This window comes from Pezoporus wallicus, unplaced genomic scaffold (genome assembly GCF_028554395.1).
Source record: "Pezoporus wallicus isolate ANWC-B61680 ecotype Strahan unplaced genomic scaffold, APGP_CSIRO_Pwel_v1 contig_593, whole genome shotgun sequence".
In the NCBI taxonomy this organism is placed as follows: domain Eukaryota; kingdom Metazoa; phylum Chordata; class Aves; order Psittaciformes; family Psittacidae; genus Pezoporus; species Pezoporus wallicus.
The window spans coordinates 5,898,792-5,926,265 of record NW_026642342.1 but is presented as its reverse complement, the minus strand read 5'-3'; the positions used below and the strand labels follow the sequence as shown (position 1 = coordinate 5,926,265).

The window sequence follows — 27,474 nt, the reverse complement described above, 5'->3', positions numbered from 1 at the left end:
CTGGGAAAATGTATTACTGGACTTAGTGGATTGCTATACTTAGTAAGCAGCAAACACAATTAAAGCCAGAATATACTGCATCACAATGTACTAAATTATCTCGACAAGTTTCATTTAGTTAAAACAACTCATAGTGTACTTTTCCTTTCAGATGTTAATAAAAGTAATGAATTCTTGGTTGCATGGTATCTTACTGTAGAACTCTTACACTATTAAAATTATAAATGTAATCATTTGAAACTATTGCCTTTTTGGAAAAAAGAAAAAAGCAGTTGTTTGAGGTGACTTTTTGTAAAGAATGATCTTATGCGAAGAGCTAGAGTTGGAAGGATGTGATTAAATGTGGTATTACTAATTATCTGTTGGCCATAGTTTGTTCTTTATAAACCTCAAGGCAGTTCACAAGGTTATTATTGTCTCTACTGTGTGCAGACCAGGGAGTATAGAGGGGTGAAAGAACTTGTCTATCCAAGGAGCCAGTGACACAAATGAAGATTTGCCATCTGCCCAAAGGTAACATTATAAAAACACCAATTCTCTGTTTGCATTTGCAGTCTGCCACACCGCTGGACAGCCACGGAAGCAGTGAGGGCTCATAACTTGTAGTGGGTGCAAATACTGTATTGTTAAAAGCTATACAAAAGCTATGCCAAAGAAACCGGTTACCTACCACTCATCAGCCAGCCTGTAGTGGTGAAAGGATAAAAGAAATGAGAAATGATCTAGAGAAGTCTTATAATGATTAGCAATTGGTAGTGTGGGTGTTAGTGATTAGTTAAGTCAGATTGTACTGGAATGCATTAAAGGTAGAAAAGCCCTGAGTAAAACCACATTTGGGGTGCCCCAATTTGCCTGGGACACCTCATCAACATGAATAAGTATTTACATCCCAGCCTCTCGCCTTGGTTGGCATGGGCCGTTTGCAAATTTTTGTAATGGTACGCAGTCTGGATTATTTTAGAAGAAATAAAACTCTAGAAACTTCAAATGCTACATTTTAACTTTATGAAGCAGAAGTATTTGCCTTTTTAAACTTCTCGAGAGGCTGTGGGAGTTTATGCTTGTGTTGAATTACCATTACTGACAGCATTCTTGCATTAATAGCATAGGCAATAATGAAGTACATAGCAATCATCATTAATATTTTGCATTAATTTCAGAAGATAAGCAAAGTCTTGGTAATCTCTCATAATATGAATTAATAACTCTTTTCCTGTCTCTGCAACAAGCAAAAGGAACAGTGGCTGAAAATTAGTAGTGCAGCTCTTTAGACTATTTATTCAATGTATATCTGTTTCAAAGTGGGGTGAGCTTTTTCTAATATAATATCAAGAATATGCAACCATATTTTATGCAGGTTGCTTTATTTTATAGAAAATACTTTTTCAAGGTAGTGACATAGACGAAGAATTTACATCCTTGTACAACTTGCTGTCAGTACACAGTGCTGCTTGTTTTTCTTAATTCATTTCCAGGTTGCAGTGACTGATTTCCCCTCAGATATCAACTGTAATTCAATGCAGCAAAACCTCATGCATCAGTGCTCCAAAATTACAGAATGGCTGCTGTCAGCCCTAGCTACCTAGAATCTACAGAATTGTGTGTTACCTCTGGTGCACTTGACACCATTTCAGTTTTCCTCCACTGCTGAATCCTGAGATCTATTTCTTCTTTAGTGTTTTATTGGTGCAGTGGTAAACAAAGATCTATAGGAACTATTCAATAATATACAAGTACATATTTGTGTACTTTAAAGTTGTTAAAGAGTAGTTGTAGTAGCAAGTTGTTTGGGGAGGGGGAAATGTGTATGCTGGGAAGTAACTGTTCTTTTAATTTCCAAGTTGAAATGTGATGAAAACTTCACTAACTCCTCCTACTGCAGGTTTTACAAAATGTGGTTTTATTTTTACTTCTTATGTGAATTACTGCATGTTCTGGAACTGGAGTGAAAATTAAGGAAACACACTGCATCCCACCGAAACACTTTGACGTTTTATTGAAGACTAGGTTACAAGTTTTCATAGGTAGATCTCACTTTGCTGGAGAATTCTCTTGTGAGAATGAAGTAGTTATTATCTGCTGTCACTTTCTTCACTGGGATTGTGACTTTGGTACCAAGTTGCTTGGTATCTGTTAAGGTATTGTTGGGGAAGATGGGCATGTTTGAGTTCTTGGTAGAAATGAGTCAGGAGAAAATATGTGTACTGTCTCATTTAGTGTTGATGTAGAGATTCTTCAGGTGGTTCTTGAAAGGTCTTAATCCCACTAGAATGGGGTCTGTCTGTGAAGATACTCCAGAGGAAGCAAAACCATTCTGCTTTCAATATGAAAGGCAGTATATTTTGAGTAACAGAACTTCGCAGTATATTATTCATGGGTTACTAGAACTTCTACTTCACAAGAAACTCTTGTTAGTTTTTATTACCTTGTCTTCAGCAGATATTGTAGAGCCAAGTGTTCTGTTCAGAAAGATTGCCTTTCATTCATTTTGGAGACTGCATGTGTCTTCAGCTGTCCCTGTGTTTGCTTTAACAAATATTCTGGGGCTAATGAGTAATTAGAAATTCATCAAGCCTGGAGAAATACCAGGTCACATTAGATGCTATTATTCAACTCTGGCAATTCTGCAGAGTTGGATGGGAACTGGCTGCTTGTTTCTACTGCTTTTAGGCTGGTAAATGCAGGGCGTCAAGTCCTAGCTATATATCCTTGTGGCAGAAACACTTTAAACCCGTGGTGGGTATGATAGGCAGTGCCCAGGGAAGGCCTGTAATGTGTATGAATCACACTGAAAGCAGAGTCTCTAACTTGCCTGCCAGCTGCAGGGTAGGCATGTTTTGGAATCCTGTCTGCCTGCTTGAGACTCTGTTAGAAAGGTCTTAAGTATGGCACAAAGGATCCTCCGAATATTTTGCAGTAATCTTTTTAAGGTACTTGAATAATTTTGAAAACACTCAACTGGAAGGCAGTCTTATCACTGAAGGCATTCAAAATAGAAAGTTATTCACACTGAACATGCAGTCTGTTTTTGGTGAACTCCTATGAGAGGTCTTGACAAGATCCTGTAACATCTACTGGTTTTTAAGAAACTGTAGACTTCAGTCTGTGCAGCTGCTTCAGTTGTTAATTTATCAACTAGTGCCCAGAGGGAACATCTGAAATACTTTGTCTTTACCTGTGAATAATTTCATAAATGACTAGTGTGTGTGGGAAAACACTGAAAAATGATGCATTTCATGCATAATCGCTAAACCCCTTCTGAACCCTGATGCTACTTTAATATATCAATACAAAAAAATTGCTGAGAAACCCTGCTTTCCCAGTTATTCTTTTAAAACTGGTATTCCTGATCTGATGGCTTCAGTCCACTCTGAGACATCTGTGTTTGGTTTTATTTTTATAATAATGGCCTTAGAATTTCTAACTCAATATGGGACAGATTAGTTAAGTTTTCAAAGAATTAAAAGGAAGGAAGGGAGGGAATAATAGCAGATTTGCTGTCACTCCTCACATGAATGTGAATTAATTTCAACATCCTTACAATGTTGACAAGCGTATGCACATCTGGGAGTTGTCCACTGGGCAACTTGGTATTTTATTTTTCAGAAACAAATTGTAGTTGTTCTACCAAATAATATAAAAGAGGTTATAAAGAATTTTTGCTGAATCTTTGTACATGTAGGACATCAAGGTAATTCAAATAATCAATTTTTCCATTGTACCTGCCCAATCTCTTGTACCAGTTCTATAATCCTAACAGTAGGGTTTTTACCTGAAGCATGCTCTTCCTCCATTTGTGACAGACACCAAAGCAAGAATGTGATTTTGGACAACCATGTAGAGTCTTAATTCTGTAGAAATCTTGATCAATTGTGTCATTCTTGTATGTGTAGACTGGAGATTCTGTAGCAGCTCCGTATGTTTCATACAATAGCAGATGCTTTCTTATGTCTTAATGCCAAAATAGAGAGTCTTCAAATTTACGGTACCTTTTGACATAATGTGGTATTCCATTCATTTTATGAAATGGGTTATAATTTTCTTTGATTTGCAGTGAGATAAGTATTTCATATGAAATTAGGTATCACATTTGGGTAATCTGAATAACTGGGCATACTTTGGACAGTTGCAGTTCTGGCATATTAATTCCTTACAGGGATGTTTTCACTTTTGTATTATAGTCTGTTTGGGTTTCTATTGACAAACTCACTAAGGTTAAAAGGATTCTATTTCACCTGAGTTACCACTGTTACCTTTGTTTGCCTCTTCACACAGACAGTGCCTTCTCAGTTGTTACAAATGTGGGGGGGCTGCCTGTGTGAGATGACAGGGACATTTCTCCAGGTGGGCTCCTGAGCTAATCTTCCAGTGGGTATGCCTTAGATATTAACCTCTAGAGTATGATTAGGCTGTGTTATTCAGTCTGGTCTGTGTAAACCCAGAGAACTAACACTGAAGTCCTGGAAGTTAAAATGCGACTGAAACTAGCCTGTTCTGATATAAACAGGTGACAGGCTGAGGCTGAAAATTTGATTTCAAAGTCTGGATTCTTGACACACAAAGCCTCATTGGCAGCTTTAGGTATTAACATAGTTTCTGCTACAGATTATGCTTGGTTGATGGACATCAGATAATCTTTACTGATGTAGGTCAGAAGCTTAGTCACTGACATGCTGTCACCCTGATAAATATGCTTAGAAGCATCTAAGCAAAACACATGATGGAATCTGTCACTTCTCAAATACTTTGTTCATACTGGTTAAATAGCAACAGGTGTCATAATTCTGTTAAGATGACGAAGTTCAACCACCATATTGAATAGGCCACAAGCCTGACAGTCCTTTAAATCAGAGTTTCTAGACCACGTATTTCTAAATTTGGTCACACACTGTTATTTTGTTTCCAAAATCTGAATAAAATGTATCACTCAGTTTTCAAAATGGTGAGTGGAAACAGCACGTGTATAAAATTATCTCTTAATTTTATGATGAGTCACATATCAAAGTTGTGTCTCCTCCCTGGTGTCTTGTCCCACAGTGTTGCAGAAGCTGTCTTTTCGGCTGGGTGCGGTATTTGGAACATAAGCCAATGGATCAGGTCGGATCAAGTATCTATAGAAAGAAATTACAATTTTTATTAAAAAGAATTGATGTGAGCAAGAATATATTAAGTGCATACAGTTGTAAAGGTGAAAAGATCTGAGGAAGACATAAAGGCTTACTTTGAAGGTGCTTAGTCTAGTTCTTGTTGGGTAACTTGGACACTTGGGTAACTCCGCCTGCTTTAGAGGCTAATAATAGAGCTTTTCATGTTTTGCTTGCCTAGACATCGTATGTACGTACTAGGCACAGCTAAACCTTAATTTTGACTGACAGCTCCTTTGCCAGTAACTCTGTATTTCTTTATGCATTTCCTTTACTCCTTCAAGAAGGCACAAGCAGTCTACAGAGCTATTTCTCAAATTATTTTGTGAGAAAACAATGGATAATTCTTGTCACCCTGCCCAACAAATAAAGAGCCTGATGTTGATAATCTTGGTAAAAGCTGACAGTCTGTAGACAGACTCTTCAGAATAACAATTTCTAGTAGATTTGAATACTTGAGGAAAATTACTCATGAGTTTGAATACAAGTTTGAGATGTTTAAAAGAACTGCTTTTCTTGGGTAAAGGATTTAAGAGCTTCCCATTAATTTATAAGTGTAAATTTGTCACTGTTTTGACAGCTATCTCAAGTGATAAACTATCTGATCTGAGATGGCTTTAGGTGTTAGCACTGCAGTAGCTTTGTGGTTTAATCCCAGCATTTTATTAATCCTTGCGTATCTTGTAACTTTCCCCCCACAAAATGAAATTGCAGAAAAAACAAGTATAAAAGAATCCTTTCTCTCATAACTTCATGCCACATTTCTGTCCATCTCCTCGTCAACCAAATGAAAATGCTTGAAATGCTCTCCGAAGAGAGGCTGCTTGCATGCAGTGTGGTGCTTCTAAAGATTTCCTGCGTGACTTTGCAGTGGCTCTGAAGAAAGTTTCTTGTTCTACAGGCTGTGAACATCTACCATTCTGTATAATGAATATGTTTTGCCCCAGACTTAATAAAAAGCCCCCAAAAATTCTTCAATAAAATGTGAAATAGGAAATCCCGATTAACTGAACTAACATTTTCTGTAAGTGTATGAGCAATCACTGCCATACGTTCTCCAGAACTGCTGTATGTTTTCATCTCACCTAGTAACAGACTGTTCCTGGCTCCTCAAAGCATGGGCTTCTGAGTCTGTGGCACATTGCCTTTATGGTGGATACTCAGGAGAATCGCCTTATCTCCAGGATTTGGAAACACCACCTGCTGCTGTTACTTTATTGATGTTCTTCCTTCTGTCAGGGCTAAAATAGCATAGCAGTGTTTTCTCTATCTTACAGAATTTGTTGCTACACGTAGCCTGAACTTATTTGTGTAAGAAAACTGTGGATCTAAATAGGGGATTAAAAAACTCTATTCAATCTGATGTTTATATTTACTCCAGAACAATTTATATTTTTTTTGCTGATCCAGGCAATGAAACCGATGAGCAGTGAAAGAGTCTGCCCTATTCTGTTCATTAAATACAAGTGAAGTATGTTTAAACACATGCTTATCTTGCTTGATTTTTTTGGTTTTGGTTTGGTTTTTTTTAGGAATAGGTTTTCTTAGATTTGGAGGGAAAAATTCAGGTTTCCCTTAAGTAAAAATAAAAGTTAACAAGATTTGTATAGTGATAAACATTGACAAAGCTGTAAGAAGCCTAAATGTACTATACACAACTGCTAGTGTGTTGAGGGTTTATAACTGGCCTGATGACAGATCCCAAATTTCAGTGGTCATCTTCCTCCCTTAGGCATGCCTAGGGTGGTACTGCATAAGCAATTCCTATGTGTGGTCTTTGTGTGTTACTGCAGAGAGCTGAAATCTGGAGCTCCTAATTGCAAATCTTGGAACTGAAACTGCAGCTCTGAACTTGATGTTTTTATAGGGCATCAACCACACCAACAGCAGAGCAATTATGTTAATCTCCAGGAAAAAAAAACCCAAACAAAAAATGTCAAAGGAACAAAGAGCTTGTAGTGCATTTTTTGTTGTGCCTGATTTTGGTTTGATTTGGTTTTGTGGTTTTTTTTTTTTGCTTTTAAAAAAGGAGAGTGCTAATGCTACCAATGGAATGTATTAATTCTGGAATGAAAGAGAACAAGGAGTACTACTGCAAGATCCATTTGCAAGTACTAAACTCTGATACAGACAACATCACGCTCTGCTGAGTCCAAATGTCAACTGTCAAATTTGATTATTTTTGAAAATACACAGAGTAAGATGAGGATGACAGAATATGTGGGTAAGAGCATTACTAATATATGTATTAAATATGTATTTTAAATATACACATGTGTATAGCGACATGTCTATTTAAATAGACAAGTACTAATCTTTATTTTTTTTTCAGGTGTATAGGAAAGTTTGGGCTTCTTTTCCAGCAGAAAGATAATGAAATGAATTCAGACAGGAAGTGCAAATGACAAATTCTGCAGGTCTTGTGACTTTTGTTGTGCTTTAACTTACACTATATCATTCAGCTCTAATCTCGTATCTGGAGAAGGATTGATCAGGATGTAAGAGAGGGTATTCTCATGATCATTCATTTCATCTAGAGGCAAAAAAAAGACCAAATTAATTATATTTAAAAACAAACTTTTCAGAGTTTTCTGTCTGAAAATAGAACTGGTTTAAAATACTTCAAGTTTCCTCCAGGGAAAAAACAAAGCAAAAAAAAAAAACCCAACTTCCTCTCCCCCCCTCAAGTCCAACCAATAAAAACATTATCATAAACTTTTCTATTTGTGTTTATGGCATCCTCAGTTCTTAAAAATCAGCTCATCTTGCAAAATACTGATTTTTTTTTTTTTTTTTTAAGGTTATTGATTTAAAGTATTATAGTAACCATACCATAACCTGCTGGGGAAAGGCCCAGATGCTTCATTCTGTTTTTCACTAGTTCAGCAAGCTCCTGTCTTTCTGATCTCCTGTAAAGGTTCATTCGCTGCTGGTTTATCTTCTCAGCTGTTTTACCGGAGTGTCTTGGTACTCTTCTGCTCAGTCGCCGGGCCCACTGCATGCTTTTTCGTCGTAACAAAGGGTGATCAGACTGATCACTAGATGTTGAGTTACGATGGTTATTACGATAACTAATTTGTTCTTTGGTGTCTTTAGTGTCTTCCCATTCTTCCACGCTGATAGAGATTTGAGACTTGAAAGGAGAGATTAAGGGCTTTGAAAAATAGAAACGGATCAAGATGTTCACTTCTTTTTTCAACAGTGCAGCTGAACATGTGTTTTGGTTTCAGTGGAGCTGAGGAGATTCAGCTGTTTGTACTCAGAAAGTGTTCCTGAATTGGGTACCCTTCCCTAGACTCTGACTTACGTACAAAGCCCACTGATGATACAAACACACTTCTCAAGCGCGAAAGCAGATACTTGTTACTTAATGCCTGATTCCATTTTGACTCTAGACCAACTTTAGCCTTCTCATATTGCCTTTCCTGAATCTAGGAATATGTTCTGAATTAATTCTGTGCTTATTTCCAAGTCTGCATATTTTTAGAAATTCAAGTTCTGTAACTTCTTTTTGGATTTATGGTGTGGATTCAGTAAGTAATGGTTTGATTGTGGCTGTGCTGTTTTGAGTATTCTTTTAAGACCATAGGTGGAACATACCTATTAGCTGTTTCTCAAATTCCCAGGCATTTTCTACCTTCCAGCACGTAATATTCAGAAGGCCTTTGTGTCAGAAAGTAGGGCTGTATGCAGTAGTGTTCAGTGTGACTCAGGATTCCTCTTGCAAAAGAGGTAATTAATTCCTAACTTAAAGCATAATTATGTTTTCTTTTTTTCACTCATAGAGTAACAAAAAAGCAGCAGATTTCAAAGCCAAAATCTAGCCCTCTGTTGCTGTCTTCATGCCATCCAATTAGTGCCAGTAGTATACACATATAGCAGTACTGAAATATCTCCAGTAGATAGGCTATATATGCAGATCTAACATACAAAATGATTATAGGGAATATATATAATCAAACATGTCAAAAGCTATCTTCAAAATTCTTTTAATGCCTATTTTACATTTAACTCATTCTTCTAGCTTCTAGTTTCAAAACTACTTTCTTAGAATCCTGAGTTATTGCTCTGATATTTGAAACACGTCTTTTATTGACATTGAAAGAGTGAAGCCCTTACTGGTATCAGCACAGCCGTGTTATCAGGTTACTGAGGACTGATTTCAGTATGCTGAGTGCTTAAAATAAGTAAATGAAATATAAACCAGAGATGACTTAAAGTGGAACTGGCTCAGTTTGTATAAATCCCCAAGAAGAAAAAGAGTTCACATTCAGCTGGAAGTAATGAGTATAAAGCAAACCTAGCTGAAGTGCTAGAGGTTCTAAAGGTCTTCTTCCATTAACACAAAATCTGAAAGCAATGTTGTGTTGAATATAACCTTTCTTTAAGAGGCTCACCATCCTGTCCCACACAGGATCTGTAAAGTTCCTGGAGTCCATAAGATAGTATTTGATATGAGTAAGTTTGACAATGTAAGAAACATACTATTTTTTCCCTTTGCACAGACAGTCTTTTATCTGTGTAAAAGAAACCCAAACAAACTACAAACCAAACAAAACCAACAATTAAAAAAAACACTAAAGATACTTATGTTGTAGCTACATCTTGAATATCCTAAAATGGAATCTTGCAATAAACCTTATGCAAAGACCTGCTAATTTACTGAGCTCTTCAGCTTAGTCTGCAATAGAAAGGCTTGTTTGGTGTTGGGTTTTGTCAGGTTTTTTTGGTTGGTTGGTTAGTTATTTGTTCATGTTGGGGTGTTTTGTGGTCTCGGTTGCTTCCTTTGTTTATTTGATTGGGTTTTGGGGGGGTTTCTTTTGTTGGTTTGTCATTTGTTTTGGTTTTTTTTTACTAGACTTGAAGTTGTGTTACTGACTCAGCTGATACTGTATTGGGAGGGCTTAGGAGAGAACGCTGAACCCCTGTGTACAGGAATGCTATTTGATTTTGTTGTTTGTGATTTTAAATTGAAATTTTGGGTTTGCATGTATTTTATAGTAAGGATTGAGGTAGGCAAAGTACATTCCATGTGATAAGGTGCAATTATAGTGTGTTTGGCATGAATAAATCTGACACAAACTGAGTATAAATGATGGTCTTGTTTGCCTTTCTTCCCGAAAGCATTGTAGCTTTCCTTGTCCAGCTCTTGATAAAACAGCCACCTGGGCTTGCTGCCAGTAATTCTGGAGAGGCAGAGACCAATCAAACCAATTATTACATGAGGGTAAGTTACATTTTTCTGAGCCAGAAATTAATCAGGAGATGCCAAGTAAAAGAATGAGTATTTTGATTTTGTGAGTGTAAATTCTTAGCTTGAACTTTTGAAACACTGGGACAGATGAGTCAAAACTATAAGTTAAGGTGATAAATATTTACTTAGGTGATAATTCAGTTTTTATGGTGCCTCTTGAGAAAGATGTGCAGAATGGCTCTTCACTGTACGCAGGAGAAAAATAAACTCTTTAAGACAAGGCAAAACCACAGAAACCCAAACCCTCTTTCAAAGGCAGCACAAAAGCGTGGGCTGCTAGTGACAGCTGTTCAATACACAGAAGATAAAAACCCAGTGCAGAGCACTTTTGTTTCCCGCTCTGGTTTAATCAGTCTCAAACTTTCTTTAAAAGTACTTCTGTAACTACTGTTAATTTGTTTTGAGGTTTGGTTGGTTGAATTTCTTTTCATTTAAATTTTTCTTGCATAGCTTGTAAACCTGTGCATGAGAAGCATAATCAATGATCCAGTGTCATTACTATTACACAGTAGTAATTGATCATCTTCTGTTTTATGAAGTGTACTTATATTTTTCGTGATTCCTTAGAACAGAAACGTGGTGAACTCTCTGAAAAATACCAAGGTGTATGATGGTAACAGCACTACAGTGGCAAACATCGGTCAGTTTGTTGGATCTTTGTTCCCCTGCCTTGCTGCTTCCTGGGAGCTATGTGTGTAAAATGTGAAGCACTTTTAATGTGCAGATCTGTCTAATCTGTTCTGAAGTAATGTCTTTTCATTTTTTTTTTTTTTTTTTTAGCTGCAAGTTGTATGTTGAAGTAACCTCACTGCTCCATATACCAATAGCCCTTGATTGCAACTAGGGTTCCAGGAATGCTCTTCTGCTTATATGGGCGTTATCTTTTGGGTTTGTGATGAGCATGGTGTTGATACCAGGGGCGTTTCAGTTATTGCTGAGCAGTGCTTACACAGTGTCAAGGCCTTTTCTGCTTTTCACAGTGCCCTGCCAATTGAATAGGCTGGGGGTACACAAGCAGCTGCAAAGTAGACACGGCTAAGGCAGCTGACCCCAACTGTCCAAAGGGATATTCTATACCATATGGCACTGTGTTCAGCAGTAAAAGCTGAGGGGAGATGAAGAAATGGAGGGACTTGAGGAGTTACGGTATTTGTTTTCCCCAGTAGGTGTGGTGGAGCTCTGCCTTCCCCAAGATGGCTGAACACCTGCCTGATGATGGGAATGAGTGAATCCTTTACTTTGCTTTCCTTGTACAGGCAGCTTTTTCTCTACAGGTTCAATTGTCTTTTATTTCAACCACCAAGTTGTCTCACTTTTAAAGTTCTGTTCTCTCCCTTACCCTACTGTGGGGGGAATGAGTAAGCAGCTGCGTGATGCTTGCTGCCTACTGGGCTTAAGCCACAACACCCAGAAACAGGCAGACAATAAGAAAATACTTACTTGTGAAGCCATTTCTCGTGACTGACAAAGAAAGGGGGGGAAAGAAAAGAGAAGACAATTTAAGTAGAAGTGAATCTAAAGAAACAAACATGGACTGTTTAACAGGAACCATAGTAAACTAGCTACGCAGGTAATAATCTGTCAGAGTCAAGTGAGGGCTTCTTGTTGCACAGTATAAAAAGGGAGTGGAGGAAATCGTATATGTAGAAATATTAATATTGGCAAATCTTGTTCTTGTGACCCGAATTAACCCTTAACTGATAACTTCCATGTGTCAGCAATACAAACTAAGTTTTGTATGTCTCTTTAAATTCAAATTGATAAGTGTACTGGAGGTCCTCTGAGTTAGAAACCTTCAAATTATGGTTGTAAGTTCATAATTAATATAGCAATTTACATTTCTCTAACCTCCATTTTAAAGATCTAATCCAACAATGTTTTAAAGTTGTTTTTGGCTTAATATATCAAAAAAGCTAAGTGCTCGCCCATGCTTATTTTTTTTTTGTTTTTTAGAGAAATTAGTCAAAAAATCCTTTAACTTCATAAGAAACACTTTGTAGAAGGGTTACAGCTTTCATTATCTCTGCATTTGTGTACCTGTAAAGACAACAGCAGCAGAGCTTAATGTTGCTCTTCTGTATTCTGGGAAAAATCAAAGGTTAAGGAAGATTTCCCCTGCCCCTTTCTAAAGGGGGAAGGGTTTAAAAAATGTTCACCCGCTGAACAACAGACTGCTGAAGTATTTAAGTGTGACAATACCATTGCGGGTCTGCGTTCAGAGCTTTTTATAGAGAGTAACAAATGCTTTTGCTTAACTTAATAAAGACATTGCCATTCATCTACACTAGTCTGGTGTGACAATTTAAAAACTTTAAGCAGTTTAATAACTAGATTTCCCTGTCCCCCTTCCCCTTCTTCCTCTACCTGATTTAACTCAAATTCTTCATGAGAGTACCTGTGAAAGCTGATAGGAAGTAACAGAACTCCTCTATCTTTTGGACAGTGGCTTCCAGGCTTGTTTCAGAGCCTCAATGTTCTAAGAAATTGCTACTTTGTAAAAGATAATAACTACCTTAAACAAAATCTGGGCCCTGTCTGATCCAGTAATCAAGCACCTGAGCAGCTGCATGTGCACAGGCTCCAGGGGTTCTAGTGTTATGGTACAATTGTGAGTTTAGTATTAAGTGACTAATGATCACAAACCTGTTTTCAGAAAAAGATTTGAAATATCATTAATTTATTAGCTAATCTTGCTTCGGAAGACCCGAGTGTGTGTGCTTACCTGCCAGCCCTCTGCCAAAAACCCGGAGTGTGTTTTGATGGGTATTACTCTTACAGTTACCCCTCCCTGCACAGCTGCTGTCTGTATGTTTGAAACATGTGGACAAGCAGAAAGGAGAAAAACAGGCCACCTGAATGAGCTCTTCACAATATATTACATGCTCATAGTTAAAATTTCTTGATTCTCTTTTTTTGGACCTCAAGTCAAACAGCCAGCTGTGAATGGGATAAAGCATCGCCATGAATTTTACCTTGCTTACCCTTATTTAATGAATTATTAAAATCTGGCATGTCCTCTTTTTTGTTGAAAGCTATGACGGACCTTTTTTTTCCATACTGAGAGTATGTTGCCTATGTTCTTCTCCAAGGAATGATTTTGATGAATGATGTTAATGCTGCTATACTGATAAAAAAGTAAAATCAGCTGACATTGTTGCAGTGGCACAGCCCACTGGCTAAGCTGTAAAAGCCTGGTCTAAAGGTATCGGTGGTCCACAGAGAGAGAGTAGCTACTGAATGTGGTTGAATCTTTCACAGCTTTTTGTAGCTCTCATTTAAAAATTAACTTTAACTGAATTTTAACTGCGTACTTCCTTCAAGTTAAATCTTGCCATTAGGCATTACATGGCTCAATGTTCTTCTGAAATATGGAAGAGAAAATGCAAGGTGTCTGTGTTGGAAACCAGTAAACTATATCTGAGCATTGCAGAAGAAAGAGGAAAGTTGTTGTTCACAGTTGCATTTTAGAGCTGTGTTTGAGAACGGTTTCATGAGATGGCAGTACTAATCATCATGTAAAAAAGTGGTTTATACATGACAGAAATCAAAACTACACAAAGTATGCTAAATAGTAAAAAGCGGTTTTGTCATTATGTATAGGGAGAAATGTATATGTTTAGATGGCAGATGCTTAAATACATATATATAAAAAATTACTGCTGTTTCACAGCTAAATTTAGGAAATCCCACAATACACTGAATAACACTAATTTTCTTGTTGCTCATTTCTAACTAGAAATTCACGTGAACACTGAAATGCCAGCTGTTTTGAGAGAAGTGTTGATAGTCCTGCGAAACCTGATACAGGACCTGGTCATACAGCTTGCTGTGGATACTGCTGTTAGTCACTGCAGGCAGGTTCAAACTAGAACTATCCTAGCCTGTCCTATCTGCACCTGAGCTACCCCTCGTTTCCAATCAGTCAGTTCTCTATGAGTGAGCACAGGAATGAAAGTCAGTATGTAGATTCTAGACTGCTCTGGGTATTCATGAAGTTTGGGGCTAAATGTGAGCCCTAAATTCATGTAGCCATATACATGTCAGCAGCAGGAGACCCTCAGTGGGTTATCAGAATTCTGTGCATTTGCAGATAGGATATTCACAATGTTCTTTAAATAAATGGTTTACATTCTCATGAGGACCAAAGAATGTTGTATAATCTGTAATCAAATCCAAAGAAAAGTATAGTAAACTGACATACCTCGGATGTTGTAAGCTTTTGGGATTCTGTTCTATAGACTCCAATTGGAATGTCTCCTGTAGAAGAACAAAGTTTCTGATACAGTCTGGCATATGTCCTAATCCATAGATCCTCTTCTGTGATCTTCATCTGAACAAATAATGATAGGAAGGACTTTTGAGGGTTTATCACTTACTCTGTATACTGCTCTTGGGGAAAAAAAAAATCACAACTAAACATGAGCTGATAATGACTGTATTGCACTGTTGCTCCACAACAAATCTGGAGCTTCTGTCGAGTCTGTAGACACTGGTTGTTTGTTTGTTTTTTTTTTGTTTTCTCCCTGTTTGGGAGACATTGCAGTGCGAATGGTTCAGTCTTATGAAATTACTTCTGTTCTTGTTTTAAAATTAAAAACTTTTATGGCAAACTTCATTCAGCGTTCACATCTGACTAAACTCTAAAAGAATGAGCTAAAATATTGACAGCAGTAAGAAACATGTGATGGACAGACTGAAGACCACTTAAGTATTATGAATGCAGCCAGATAACTGTTCGCTAGACTGCAGGCTGAATATCTGGAGAAAACGGAGTTGAAGGGAAATTAATACACTAAGCATAAATGACATATGAAAGTCTAAAATCAATCTTTAGTATTTAATTGCTATTACAATAGCTTTATTTCAGGGTATATGAGCCCCTTTTCAGAGATTCAGCTGTCTTGCATTCACAGTAGCAAAGCTTAAAGATTGACCCACATATCTATAACTAGCTTTTATTTAAACAACTTTCTTAAACCATCATTGATAACTTCTTTTTGGAGAACAACATCCTGCAATTCTTTGTAGTTCCCCAGAAAGCAGTGGATACATAACCTGTGTTGATCTGTTTGACATCTGGAGTGTGATGGGTGTAGGCGAAACCAGAAAGGTGGGGTTTATTTTTAGTAAAAATGAATTCTTATGGTTTGTGCCTATATACGTGCAGAAAACTAGATATAAACTCTGCATTGACATACATAAATGCTTAAGCCACAACAATGACTTTCGAACTTTGACACTAAAGCCATTTAGTATATATTATTTTAACGTAAATTCCAGTTCTGCCCTTTATTGTCTATGATGGAAATGGGTGTCATGAAATGGCACTGTGTGTCAGTGCTAGCCATGCTGTACAAGATAGGTAATGCTTCCTGCATTTTATATACTTAATTTTTAAAGTTGTTAGCTGAACTGCCATTCCTCTGTTATTAAAAAGTGCACTTTTCCTGTACTTTCCTGTCTATCTTATTTTCCTTTGAGCCTTACAGAATATATTGTGTTTTCTTGGGCTTGGGGGTTGTTTTTTGCTATGGAAGTGGCCATTTTCATGTCTTCTCCCCTACTGAAAAAGGAAACGCATGATCTTTCTTGGACTTTCACAAGAGCAAGTGCTGTACACAAATCCCCAGGTATTTTACAGACAGTACAGAATCTTCTCTGGTACTCTGTAGTAATTTTTACTAACAACTTACTGAACAAAGAAACCCAGATCCTGGTGTGGTATCAAGTCCCAGAAGTAGTCTTGTGATGGAAATCATATAACCTTTCACAAATGACTGCAAGAGTTTCAACAGGAGAGATGGAAAAGAAAGAAAAAAGCTTTAATTAAAAGATGAACTGTTAGCACCATGTGTGAATTTGCAGAAATTGTGCATCTGTGTTTACAATCAAACTCTATACTTTAAGTAGACAAAGTGACGTTAAGTTTGTACAAAGTATTGTAGAAATAGTTATCCCTTACTTTGTGCTGAATATACTTACGTAAAATAAGTGTTCTTATTTGGTCCTGCATATGCGTGCAATATATGTACAGGATTCAAAGAGACTAATGTATAATAAGGCACCATGAAAGCAAAGGTAGATGTAAGGTCAATGGAAGAAAGGTGTTAGCCTTATTAGGTGCCAAATTGTAATAATGAACTCTTCTGTGCAAAAGAGATGCTGTTGCATGTTAGATGGGTCTGTAGCACTGAGTATTGGGTAATACTAAGGTGAGGCTGCTGCTATTTTAATTCAAACAAGTCAATTGCCTTTGCTTTTTTTTTTTTAAGGGTTGATCTGCCTTATCTCAGTTTAGGCTTCCTGTTCTGCTAACAGAAGTGTTTTGCTGATTGGTTAAAAGATAGACATTAAGCTAAATGCTTATGTTTATCACCTGAATATGGAAGCATCCACAGGCTACCTCTAGGTATAGGCAAAGTGGCTAGCCACTTAGTCGAGCAGGCTGCATGGGCCATGCTGCTGTTGCTGCTTATTTTGCGTACCTTGATACTTGAAGGCTAGAGCTGGCGGCTGCTGCTCAGGCATCCCGATGTGCAGAAAGGTAGTCATTATTCAGGAGTGAGGGCAACATTCTCCTCTCTTTCCACCCTGAAACCAGTTGCTACCTTCATTTGTCATGAGCCTCTTTGTAACCACTGCATATATTTCTTGTTAGGGCCAGAATGTATCACTTTAAGATACAATGGCTCATCAGGACTCATCGATGATACACCTGGACTCATCTAGTTCTCACAAGTGAGACAGCAGGACACAGTGCAGATGCAGATGACTGATAAACCACTCATAAAAGTGATGCTGTTGATTTCTGTGGTTAGAGACACTACTGTGTGAGAATGGGCACTGCCTTTTTATTGCAGATTACAGGAGCTATCAGTCTGTATAATCTATGTAGTCCTTGTCAAAACCATCCTACTTGTTTGACTGTGGAGAGGTTCACAAACAGTATTACACTGTTTAGCAACAGAACTTGCACAAGGACAGGGTTTTGTGTTTGGGGGTTCATAACTGGGCTAGTACTGTCATTAGAACATGCTTGATGGTATTTTGCCTTTGATTATTCCTGGCAGTGACATGCACGTTAATGGCTTACATGTAGGAAAACAAGGTAATACAACAATTAAATGTAATAGAATAGGTGGTAACACTGCATGTTTGTGTTAAGGCAAGTTCCATTATCGTGCATAGTACCTGATAAAGCAGTGTATCCAACATACTGATGCTGAAAACTCTGCCAGCAGCAAAGGGCAGTCGAAACATAAATGCCAGATTAGATCCCTTCTCACGTTCTTTCTGTTAAGAAATTAAAAACAAATAGAAAACACTTCTAGTGCTGGTTTTGGAAGGACAATAATAATAAAAACCATCAAATTGATATCACCTTGAAAGAGGTCAAAGGTGTAAAATCTCTTTACTCTGAATATAGTTTCTTTTGAAAACATATAGTATCTTTGTTCAGTACTTACAGTTTTTCAGGTTAAAAGATTTTGTTTAATGCATATGTTGTTTCAATCATCACATTTCAAATTGAATGGGCATATTCAACCAAATAATTTTAAAAGTGATGGATGAATTTCAAGGGTGCTTAGAGCAAAGCTCTAGTTATTCCTGCTCTGGTTCCTTAGTGCTGACAGTGTCATCTCATTAAGGTCAGAAAGTTTACTAGCAACACGAGAAATGAACAGAATCTGATGCAAGAGGGAAGAAATGGTATTTCGGTGAATGTGAGGATGCGAGATGAGATCGGATGTGGGCTAGGCTAGAAACTTACTGCTCTGATTCTTCTGGGGAAAGGATATACATAACTAAACATAACTATAGTTATGCCTTATCACAACTCACTTGCAGAGAAATCCCACTGCAATGTGCTTCCTATTCCTTCAGTTATCAGAGAGCAGAACTACAGGTCGGAAGTTATTTTGTTAAGTTTAAGAGGAAGGGGAATACCAAGCTTGCAGTTCAGTGATGCTATGAAGAAGTGTTCTCAAAATGCAGAAATGTTGTATGTCTTGAATTGAGACACTTATGTCCAACACATATCTGCAGTAGTACATGCTGGGGACTGACTGGTTGGCAAGTAGCTCATCAGACAAGATGCTGGGGGTCCTAGTGAACATAAAGTTGAACATGTGCCAGCAATGTGGGTTTCTGGCAAAGATGGCGAATGGTGTCCTGGACTGAGTTAGGAGGAGTGTTGAGAGTATGTTCAGGAAGGTGATCCTTCCGCACAACTCAGTAAGACTAAAGCCACACCTGGAGTACTGTGTCCAGTTCTAGGCTCCCCAGTAAAAGGAGAGGGGGAGCTACTGGAGATAGTCCAGAAAAGCACCACTAAGATGATCAAGGGAATGTAGGATCTTGACTGAGGGAGAGCCGGGATTGTTTAGCCCAGAGAAGAGTAGGCTTAGGGAGGATGTCATCAATGTGTAAAAATAGCTGGACAGGGGGTGCAGTGAAGACAGAGTTAGGCTCTTTTCAGTGGTGCCTAGGGGACAGGACAAGTGGCAGTGGGCAACAGCTGAAACACAGTCAGTTTCTTCTGAATGTCAGGAGACCCATTTTTACTCAGTCAGAGTGACTGAGCACTGGCACAGGCTGCCCAGGGAGGTTGAGGATTCTCCCTCTTTGGGGACAGTTAAAAGCCCTCTGGACATCATTCTGGGCAACTGCCTCTAGATGGTCCTGCTTGAGAAGGGGTCTTAGGTAAGATGTCATTCAGTAGTCCCTTCCAACCCTAACCATGCTCTGATACTGTGATATACAAATGAGCAGTCTGCTCTAGCTAATGGTTTTGTTGAAAAGCAGTATTCTAAAGCATTTGTCATTGGATAGTCTGGTTGTACCTGTTGACTTCTGTGGCTTGACGTAAGGGGAGTTGAAAACGATGTCGCACAAAAAGAATTTACTCTCCGGACAAAAATACACAGCAAGTAACTCTTAAAAATATGTCATTATTCTGTCTTCAAAAAAAAGTGAAGAAATTGGTGGAGGTGACATTAAAGGGGTTTCAAAAATTTTAAGGAAATAAAATATAATTATTATTTCAGTTTTTTTTTATTACAATCACTATCTGTTCTGACCAAATACTACTGCCTTGTACTAGAGATTTTTCTCAATGAGAAATACATACATACACACGCACTCATGCTCTTGCACATATATGCATGCATGTGTGCTTTGATGCCTGAGCAGCAAAGGGGTGTTTCTAGCAAACTGTGTGCTTCTGAGAGTTGAAGAAAGCAGTCTAATTGTACAAAGAACACTTCCACCTAGATAAGCATGTTGTTGTGCTTAGGTGTACACCACAGAAACAAGAAGCTTTTTATTTTTTTTTTTTTTTTTTTGTAGCTCACTCTCATATATTTGAGTGTTTTTAGTGTAGTAGAGAAAGTGGAAGACATTTTTCTTCAGATCCTATTGAGAATAAAAACTTGTCTGTTATGGAAAAAATGCTAAGGTTTGTTTCACAACAAAGTCTTCAAAATTAAAATTACATTTATATTGTAACACGTTACATTAAATCCCTTTACATTCATGCCATAAAATATTTTATAGAGGGAATTGGCTGTGAAATGACTGTAGTCCTATTATATGACTTAGGTATATGTTTATCCTTCCATCTGTTTAAAGAAATTTGCAGCAGATTCTGCTTTTCTGCCAAGAAATGTGTGGGATAAAGCAACAGATATTTGAGGAATTATCTGATTCTTATCCAAAATTCTGATAATAAATGCAAGGACATTCCTACTTGTTTTATTTAAAATAGAAGCTTAGAAATTTATTCTTTCCCTTTGTTTTAATTTTCTTTTATTGTTTCCTTCTATCTCTTATTACAGGTTTGCTTATTCTTGCCTAAAGGAGATTTGCAAGAAATAGTTTTTACTCGTGCACTTTGCATTGAGCTCTGTTTTATTACTTGCTTCCCAGAAAATAATGCAGATATAGAAGATAGAAATGTGCCAGAATGTCCCAGCACTTTTTGGAATTAAGGAGGAAGGGGATATAGCTGCTTAAAGATAATTATAGATAATTTCTAGGAACATAAATAAAAGATCATGGCATCCTATTAAAATGGTAACATTCAAACCGGAGGCAGGCGAGGCAAATCTCCTTACCTTTTCTAATTTGGATAGTGCAAGAGAATAGCAGTCTTTGGCTCTGAACTGCATGAATCTCATATTGGCTGGGTGAGTTAGTTCTGTGATAATGCTTAGGCTTGAGAACAACCTGTATTTTAAAAGAATGTAACAGTTAGATCTCTGATTATAACAATTCACAAATGTAAGGCTCTGCATAACGCTGTAGCTTTTACTCATGCCCATGTTTTTAGTCAGGTCCCTGAAACCTGTGGTGTTTTTTGGCACAATGGAATGCTGGCAAAATAGCAAAGGAAACTACAAAACATTCCCTGTAGAATTCACAAAGAAGCAAACATAGATTCAAATGCTGATCTTATAACATATTTTAATGCCAGTAAGGAACCACTTAATTTCATTACCAGAGGTTTTATTTAATAATTTCTAAAATGACACAAATCTGTAGGAAATAACAAAAACATGCAAAACTCTATGGCCTGCATCTATTATCTGGTTGCATGTGAACTACCATTTGAACTGCCTTATGTAGTCGTTACATCTGATTTTTTTATTTTGTAGCTTTGTTTCTATGCTCTGTGTCCATAGACTGAGCAACACAGATGAAAACTGACACTTCTTGGGAGTTGCTGAGAAAAAGTATGCTTATGTATACTTACGTTCTCATTTTGAAATACTTAAATATACCAAATATTTATAAATTAACACTAATTCAGGCTTCCAGTAACAAAAAAAAGACAGTGAACAAAATTTAACTCTGATCTGGCTGAATTACACAGATTTTCACATAGCAAACTAAAGACCCCTTCCTCAGCCCTCAGAGCTCTAACAGCTAGAAATAAATGTGTGTCTTAAGGTATGCTATACTAAGCCACTTGGGATAAAACTTGGATTATCATTTGAGAATTTCCTCTACAGATTAGTGTCAGAAAATGAGATATCCATTTGTAATCTGTTTTGCTGATCCTGAAAGTACTTATTTACATGTGACAATAGATAATCGTAGTACTAATGACATCATTAATGTGGCTTCGATCAGTTAAAAAAATTACATGGTTTTCTTGAAAGCTGAATTTAGTAAGTTAGTGTCAAATGGAATCCAGTGTACCTTTTGTGCAAGTCTTTAGTCTTTTCCCCTCATTTTTGTAAGGAGGACCTTCACTGAAATGGCAATTCAAGCAGAGCCTAAATGTGGGGAAACGTATGTCAAAACTATCTGCCAGTATGTGTTAATACCATATTATTGCAATACAGTTTCCTAAATCTCTCAATGCCAAAATGTAGACTGGTAATGATCACATGATTCCTAACATGTCCTGAACATGTGATGGTAAAAATGCTAGCCCTCCTTTTGTTAGCAGTTATGTCACTGAATAACCAAATATTAAGTGTGAACATACAAGGACAAATGGAGCTGATGAACTGGGAGAGCATGTGGATCACTTAACAATAACCACTCGAGTATGCTGCAGTTTGAAAGGCACTGTGCATGCTCAGGAATTTCTGTGCCTTTTTAACTCGTACATTCAGACTTTGATACTAACTTTGAGTGGTGCAGTATTGTTACACAAAGTCTATTTATGTCCTACTAAAGATTAGGCACTTAGGGAATGGTGTCTATGTGCACAGATTAAATACATAACCACACCCTTGAGATGCAACTGTGGTACATCTTCACTTGTGTGATGTGTTTTGTAAAAGCCTGTGAAGTGCTCATAAAAACTGGGGGGAGGGGGGAGGGGAATCCTGGTAATATTACACTTGAAGGTATGAACCTGTATGTATTAAGTAGCTTAACAAATGTGTTAAAGTTCTGAGGAAGGAGAATATGAATTTCCTCGTTAATTCTGTATCATGCAGCATAGAATTACTTGAGCTTTTGCTGGCTGGAAATTTTCTTGTATTGCTGTACTGAAGGAAAACCATTTATATTTGAAAACTAGTAATACAACATTCAGAACTAAGAGCAACAGGAAATTAAAAGCTGATCTAATAACGAAACATACCAAAGTTACAGAAAAAAATGCAGATTACCAGGTTTTTGTTAAAGATGGGTTTACTTTGTTACCAGATATAAAAACTGATTTATGTTAGGAAATCAGTTTCAAACCTGGTCTTAGTTAAATACATATTTTACTTATCAGTGCTTTTTAGGAGAATCAGGGGAAAATGACTTTCCAGGCAATGAAGTCCAGATTGCCTCTTGCCCTGACTGTAAGGCATGCTGCCCACAAGCTTTCAGCACTGGAACAGACTAAGATCCCTCATTTTATTCCTCTTTTCTATCCCATTCTAGTGAAAAGGGTGGAGAAAGCCCTCATCAGCCTGATGAAGACATGGATTGCTGTTGATCTGGTATTTGGGAATAAGACTAGCAAGAGATACACTTAGTTCTTTCCTGAACCAAAAAGATAAACCAAGAAAACAATTTAATACTATCATAAAACCTCATTTGCTTTATCTACAATATGGTGCTGACTGGTAGGTATCAGCCAGACTATTGACTCGATACATGTCCTGCTGTCAACAGGCTTCTTGAAGTATTTGAAACATAGTCTTCAAGATGTTAGCTATTAAAAACAGAGCCTCCTGAACACTAACATTTAAACCTATTAATTAACAGAAAGCAAGAGTAAATATATAAACACCCCTAGTATAGACCTACTGCCTGAGGGCACCCACTATTTTTCTGAAGTGGATTTACAGCTGTCAATAGGGACTCAATGATTGGCTTCGTATTTCATATAAAAAAATCAAAAAGCATCTCTAGGACACAGTCCAAAACTAGTAATTTCTCCTTGTACTTTTAAACTATGCTAAATTGTTCTTTCCCATCTAGAGAGTTAAAATTTTCTCTTAGTCAGTGTGACCATTTGAGCCGCACTTCTTTACTCCTATGTGTAATTAAGTCAGATAAGCTAGTGTTGTGTCACAGTTTTAATTGGTATGGGACAGTTTCTAGCTGTAAAAGTGCTACTAACCCTGTTGTTATAAACAATCCATTGTCTTCTAAGGTGGGGTTACACAAACTCTCCTGGCAAAGCAAGATTATTAATTTCTGCAAATAAGGGAATAATGTCAGAACAGGTATCTGAGGACGGAACTGAACCTAGGCCAAACAGTACCTCAGCCCACTTGAATCACCTTTTCATGCCTATTTACTGCCGCTAATGAGGTCAGCTGATCCAAGTCAAATTAGGGAGGCTTAGAATAGCTTCTCTCTTCTGATTTAACTTAGTGACATTAAGTGGAACCTGCTTCACTCATGTACTAACTTTGAGAACAGCATATATTAGCAGTGGTTTAAAATCCTTTAAAATTACAGTTCAGCCTCCTCTTCATTAGTCTATGATATTTTTATGTATTATTAAGTAATGAAAAAACCTTTAAACACATTTTTAAAGTTGCGAAACTATTTACCTTGGTGCAATGAATGTAGTTTATTTTGTAGAGCAGGTAAACACTATTACCTTAGGCCTCCTCCCAAAGCTTACTTATTCCTACAACTTTACACCCTATAAAAATGTAGTGAAATTATTATACATGTTCTAAGGAGAAAAGCTAGGGAGAAAAGTAGTGCTGTGTCTTAAACTAAGATATTTATTCTGATTTCTCTGGTATCGGTGAAAAGTACCATGCAGTACTAAAAATATACTGAACCAGATACACAGTTTGGACATGAGTTAACTCTGCCATCTAGTTGTAAGCATTGTGCAAGACAACTTAATTATTAGTAAATTCTAGTTGGATATCTATAGTATGTAGTGTACTTGTGTTACTATCTTTTAGTATTTTGCAAAGTAGAACACAATAACGGGAAAAACCAACTGGCACTTTCTAAAGTGGTTTGTTTTGTTTTTGTTTTTTTTTTTCATTCAACTCAATTTTTTGTTATTTTTTATATTTGGGGGTAAAATGTATTTCTGAAAAAATTAAGTGATACATGTCAAAACCTCAGTGAGATATCCTAGCACAATCTGGCTAAGAGTAGACTTGAGTGATGCACACATTAAATTCAATTATAGATTCTAAATTAAATTTAGGTGTGATTATGAAATACACGGTGCTAGTATCGGGTAGAAATTCAAAACCTGAAAGTTTGAAAAAGAGAGAACTTGTGCAACAAAGTTTTTGCTGCTTCTGAGCACATGCAGAAGTGCTAACAGCAGTTAACTGCATTCTTGCATGATTGCATTAAAAAAGTCTTCATTGAAATACTTGTCTTTTAATGAGCTTATTTTCTGAAATACACATTCAAGAGACTTGGACTATGCACTTCTCTCCAGCCTTATATGAAAGACCTGACATAGAAAAGGGGAGCAATATTGAATGATACTGAATCCTCCAGGCAAGGACTTAATTTTGTCCAGGTCTTACTAGAGTGAACAACAGGAAGTCCTAGGCCTAAGCCCAAAATCAAGGAGGCATTTCATACTTGACTGTGTGATGTGTTTTGTGTGTGGGTTTTTTGTCTGTTTGGTCGGGGTTCTTTTTAAGCAAATAAGAACTTTTTTTCACAGTTTGAAGGGACACATATCTTTTACTACTTGTGAAATCAAGATATTTAACACAAAGTGAGGCTTTAATCAGGGGAGGGGAAATCTGAGCTTGTTTAGTAGTTCTTCACAGCACTGCCTTCTCAGCCTCTTCACAAGACTGGCAATTTTTTCACTCGAATCAGTTATTCCTTCATGACCCTTAGTACATAGTTGTCTTACATAATGTTGCATACAAGTGCCTAAAAACCTAAGTTTTGTTCAAAACTAAACATTTAAAATGTGACCAGTTACTATTAACTTCACAGTGATGAATTGCTTACCTTTTATCATTAGAAGGATCTGCTTTTCATACTGGCTTTAGCATTACTGTGAAAGACTGTTGCACTGAGGAAAAATTTCTTTTCTCAACTATCTTGGGTCCTAAGTCTTCAAGAGTAGCTTTCTTTTGCTTCCTGCAAACCTGACAGTTGACTTTTTAAATGATCATTGAGTTTTGGGATGCATAGAATTTCAGGAGAATACCTTAGGATTCTGAGTATACTGCTAAGCAGGTTAGGAAAAAGTTTGCCCATGTAAGACACTAATTCATATATGGGAAAAATTAAATAGAAGAAAAGAGGAAAAAAAGTCATTTCTAATAGGAGTACAAAAGGCACTAGATATTTCACAATTAATGAGGATGTACAGATAAATTGCAAAAATATCTTACCTAAAGAGTGTTTGAACATTTACAATGGTCTTAGCATCTGCCATGTAGTCTTCCTCAGCACTCATTGTACTTTCTTTGTCCACTACCACCATATTAGCTGCAAATGTGACCCCACATCTTAGTAAGTCATCTAGGCTTTTGTGGAAAGAAAGAGGGAGAAAGAAACAAGCAACTTAAATATAGAACACTTAAAAGACTAGGGATGGCTGTAATTTGCAGATCACAGGCGTGAGTTGCTGGTTCCCTTCATCTCCATGTGCATATCACAATTTCCAATATAATCTATGTTGAGAATATCATCTCAATTCATAAAATAGGATATGAATGATTACTCTCCTTTAAGTCATACACAATGCACTTCAGTAGGTTGTTATAGTACCTCTCCTTTTGCCAAAATGATACATTTATTTCAACTTCTTAAAATAAGCCTTTAATGATTACTTGGAAAAAAAAGTATGTCCCTGCATGCTGCAACAACTTGCTTCATTGCAGTTAATTTTGGCAATAAACAGACCCAGATAAATGCTATGGGTTGCTCTTTCCCACAATTGCTTCATTTTCCATTAATACTTCATATTCTATAATACTTCATTTTCAAAATGCTAACAGAAGTTCTGTCAGGACATCTCACATATTCCTCTTTAAGGTTAATCTAAGAGTTGGAGTGTTCTCATGATGCTTTTAGAGCAGTTGTACATCAGTAAAGCCTTGCATGCTGTTGGATGGTGTTTCCCACAAAGCCTGACAATAGGAAACACGAACAACTGAGTTAGAGTTCTCATCATGCCTTGTAGCTTTGTTTCCAAAATGAAGCATGCGTCAGTTGTTTTAACAATAATATTTTCCATAGAAACAAAGCAATGTTAGAAAAGATTAGAAAGGACTTTTCTGTGACGAAGACGACTGCTAGGAGCCTAGCCATTTTTAAGCAAGTGAGAATGACAAAGGGTGAATGTCATGGTTTCCAAGGGGGAATTGGAAAACTAAGTTTTTGCAGTGTTCTGTTTACATCCATGGTGAAAAGCTGTTCTGCCATTACAGTTCCTTCCCATTTGGCAATCTGTAGTATCAGCTGATCCCTGAAAATAACAGTGTATTCTGAAATACCCAGATTATTTGCATTTCAATGTTTCACGTGTTCAAAATTTTTTCTTATTTTAGCAGGTACATTTAGCTAATTTGTGGAAAATTTAGAAAGTGCTGCTTTAGAAGTATTGTTATTCTAGTTTTAAAGTACCTTTAAGTATAGGTTTCTTAATAGCGAATAGACTCCTATACAATTCTGAAATTTGTTCAATATGAGTTGGAGAAACATTGACTCTTCAAAATCCAGAAAAACTGGATTCTGTTAATTTAGGGTAAGAAATAAGGTGAGGGTTTTTTTCCACCTGGGGATTGATTATTATGGGCTTGTAGCCCTGATTTAATATTAGGTATGTAGTGAAGCAAACCATTTTCTTCTTTAAATGGACTTGGCAATACAGGAGTTTACTCAAATGCTCATGAGTCCTTGCTCTTCCCTTGTTTTGGCCTGATTTTTACATTAAATCTATGTTGCTAAAACTAGATATGCAAGTACATATTAGCAAAGGTGAAGACAGAGATGTAAGGGTAGGTGATATTTTAAGTAGCAGAAGGTGACTATTAGACACAGTGAAGACTGTCTACATTTTGTAGCTATCTTTACAAAACCCTAGTCAGCAAACCTAGACAAATTGTATCTAAGTATAGAATGACACTAGAATCTGGCAATTTGCAGAAACCTATTAATGCA

The 27,474-nt window shown here is 37.0% G+C and overlaps 1 protein-coding gene across 7 annotated transcripts in view; it reads right to left on the bottom strand.

Annotated features, from left to right (window-relative positions):
- Positions 1–4,151: 4,151 nt before the first annotated feature.
- Positions 4,152–27,474, bottom strand: part of KCNT2 (potassium sodium-activated channel subfamily T member 2) — a 132,215-nt gene continuing 108,892 nt past the window's right edge. For 3 of the 7 annotated variants that reach the window (XM_057429290.1, XM_057429294.1, XM_057429293.1), the window contains 9 exons: positions 25,701–25,835; positions 20,514–20,625; positions 17,590–17,691; positions 16,092–16,175; positions 14,600–14,728; positions 11,839–11,859; positions 7,977–8,277; positions 7,593–7,677; positions 4,152–5,111 (listed from right to left, as the gene is read on the bottom strand). In XM_057429290.1, coding sequence (XP_057285273.1) covers positions 5,000–5,111; positions 7,593–7,677; positions 7,977–8,277; positions 11,839–11,859; positions 14,600–14,728; positions 16,092–16,175; positions 17,590–17,691; positions 20,514–20,625; positions 25,701–25,835 — 1,081 coding nt within the window. In that variant the 3' untranslated portion in view covers positions 4,152–4,999. Of the gene's footprint in view, positions 5,112–6,027; positions 6,386–7,592; positions 7,678–7,976; positions 8,278–11,838; positions 11,860–14,599; positions 14,729–16,091; positions 16,176–17,589; positions 17,692–20,513; positions 20,626–25,700; positions 25,836–27,474 lie in introns of those variants that run through there. The other 4 variants (XM_057429291.1, XM_057429295.1, XM_057429297.1 and 1 more) reach the window with 2 other exon arrangements.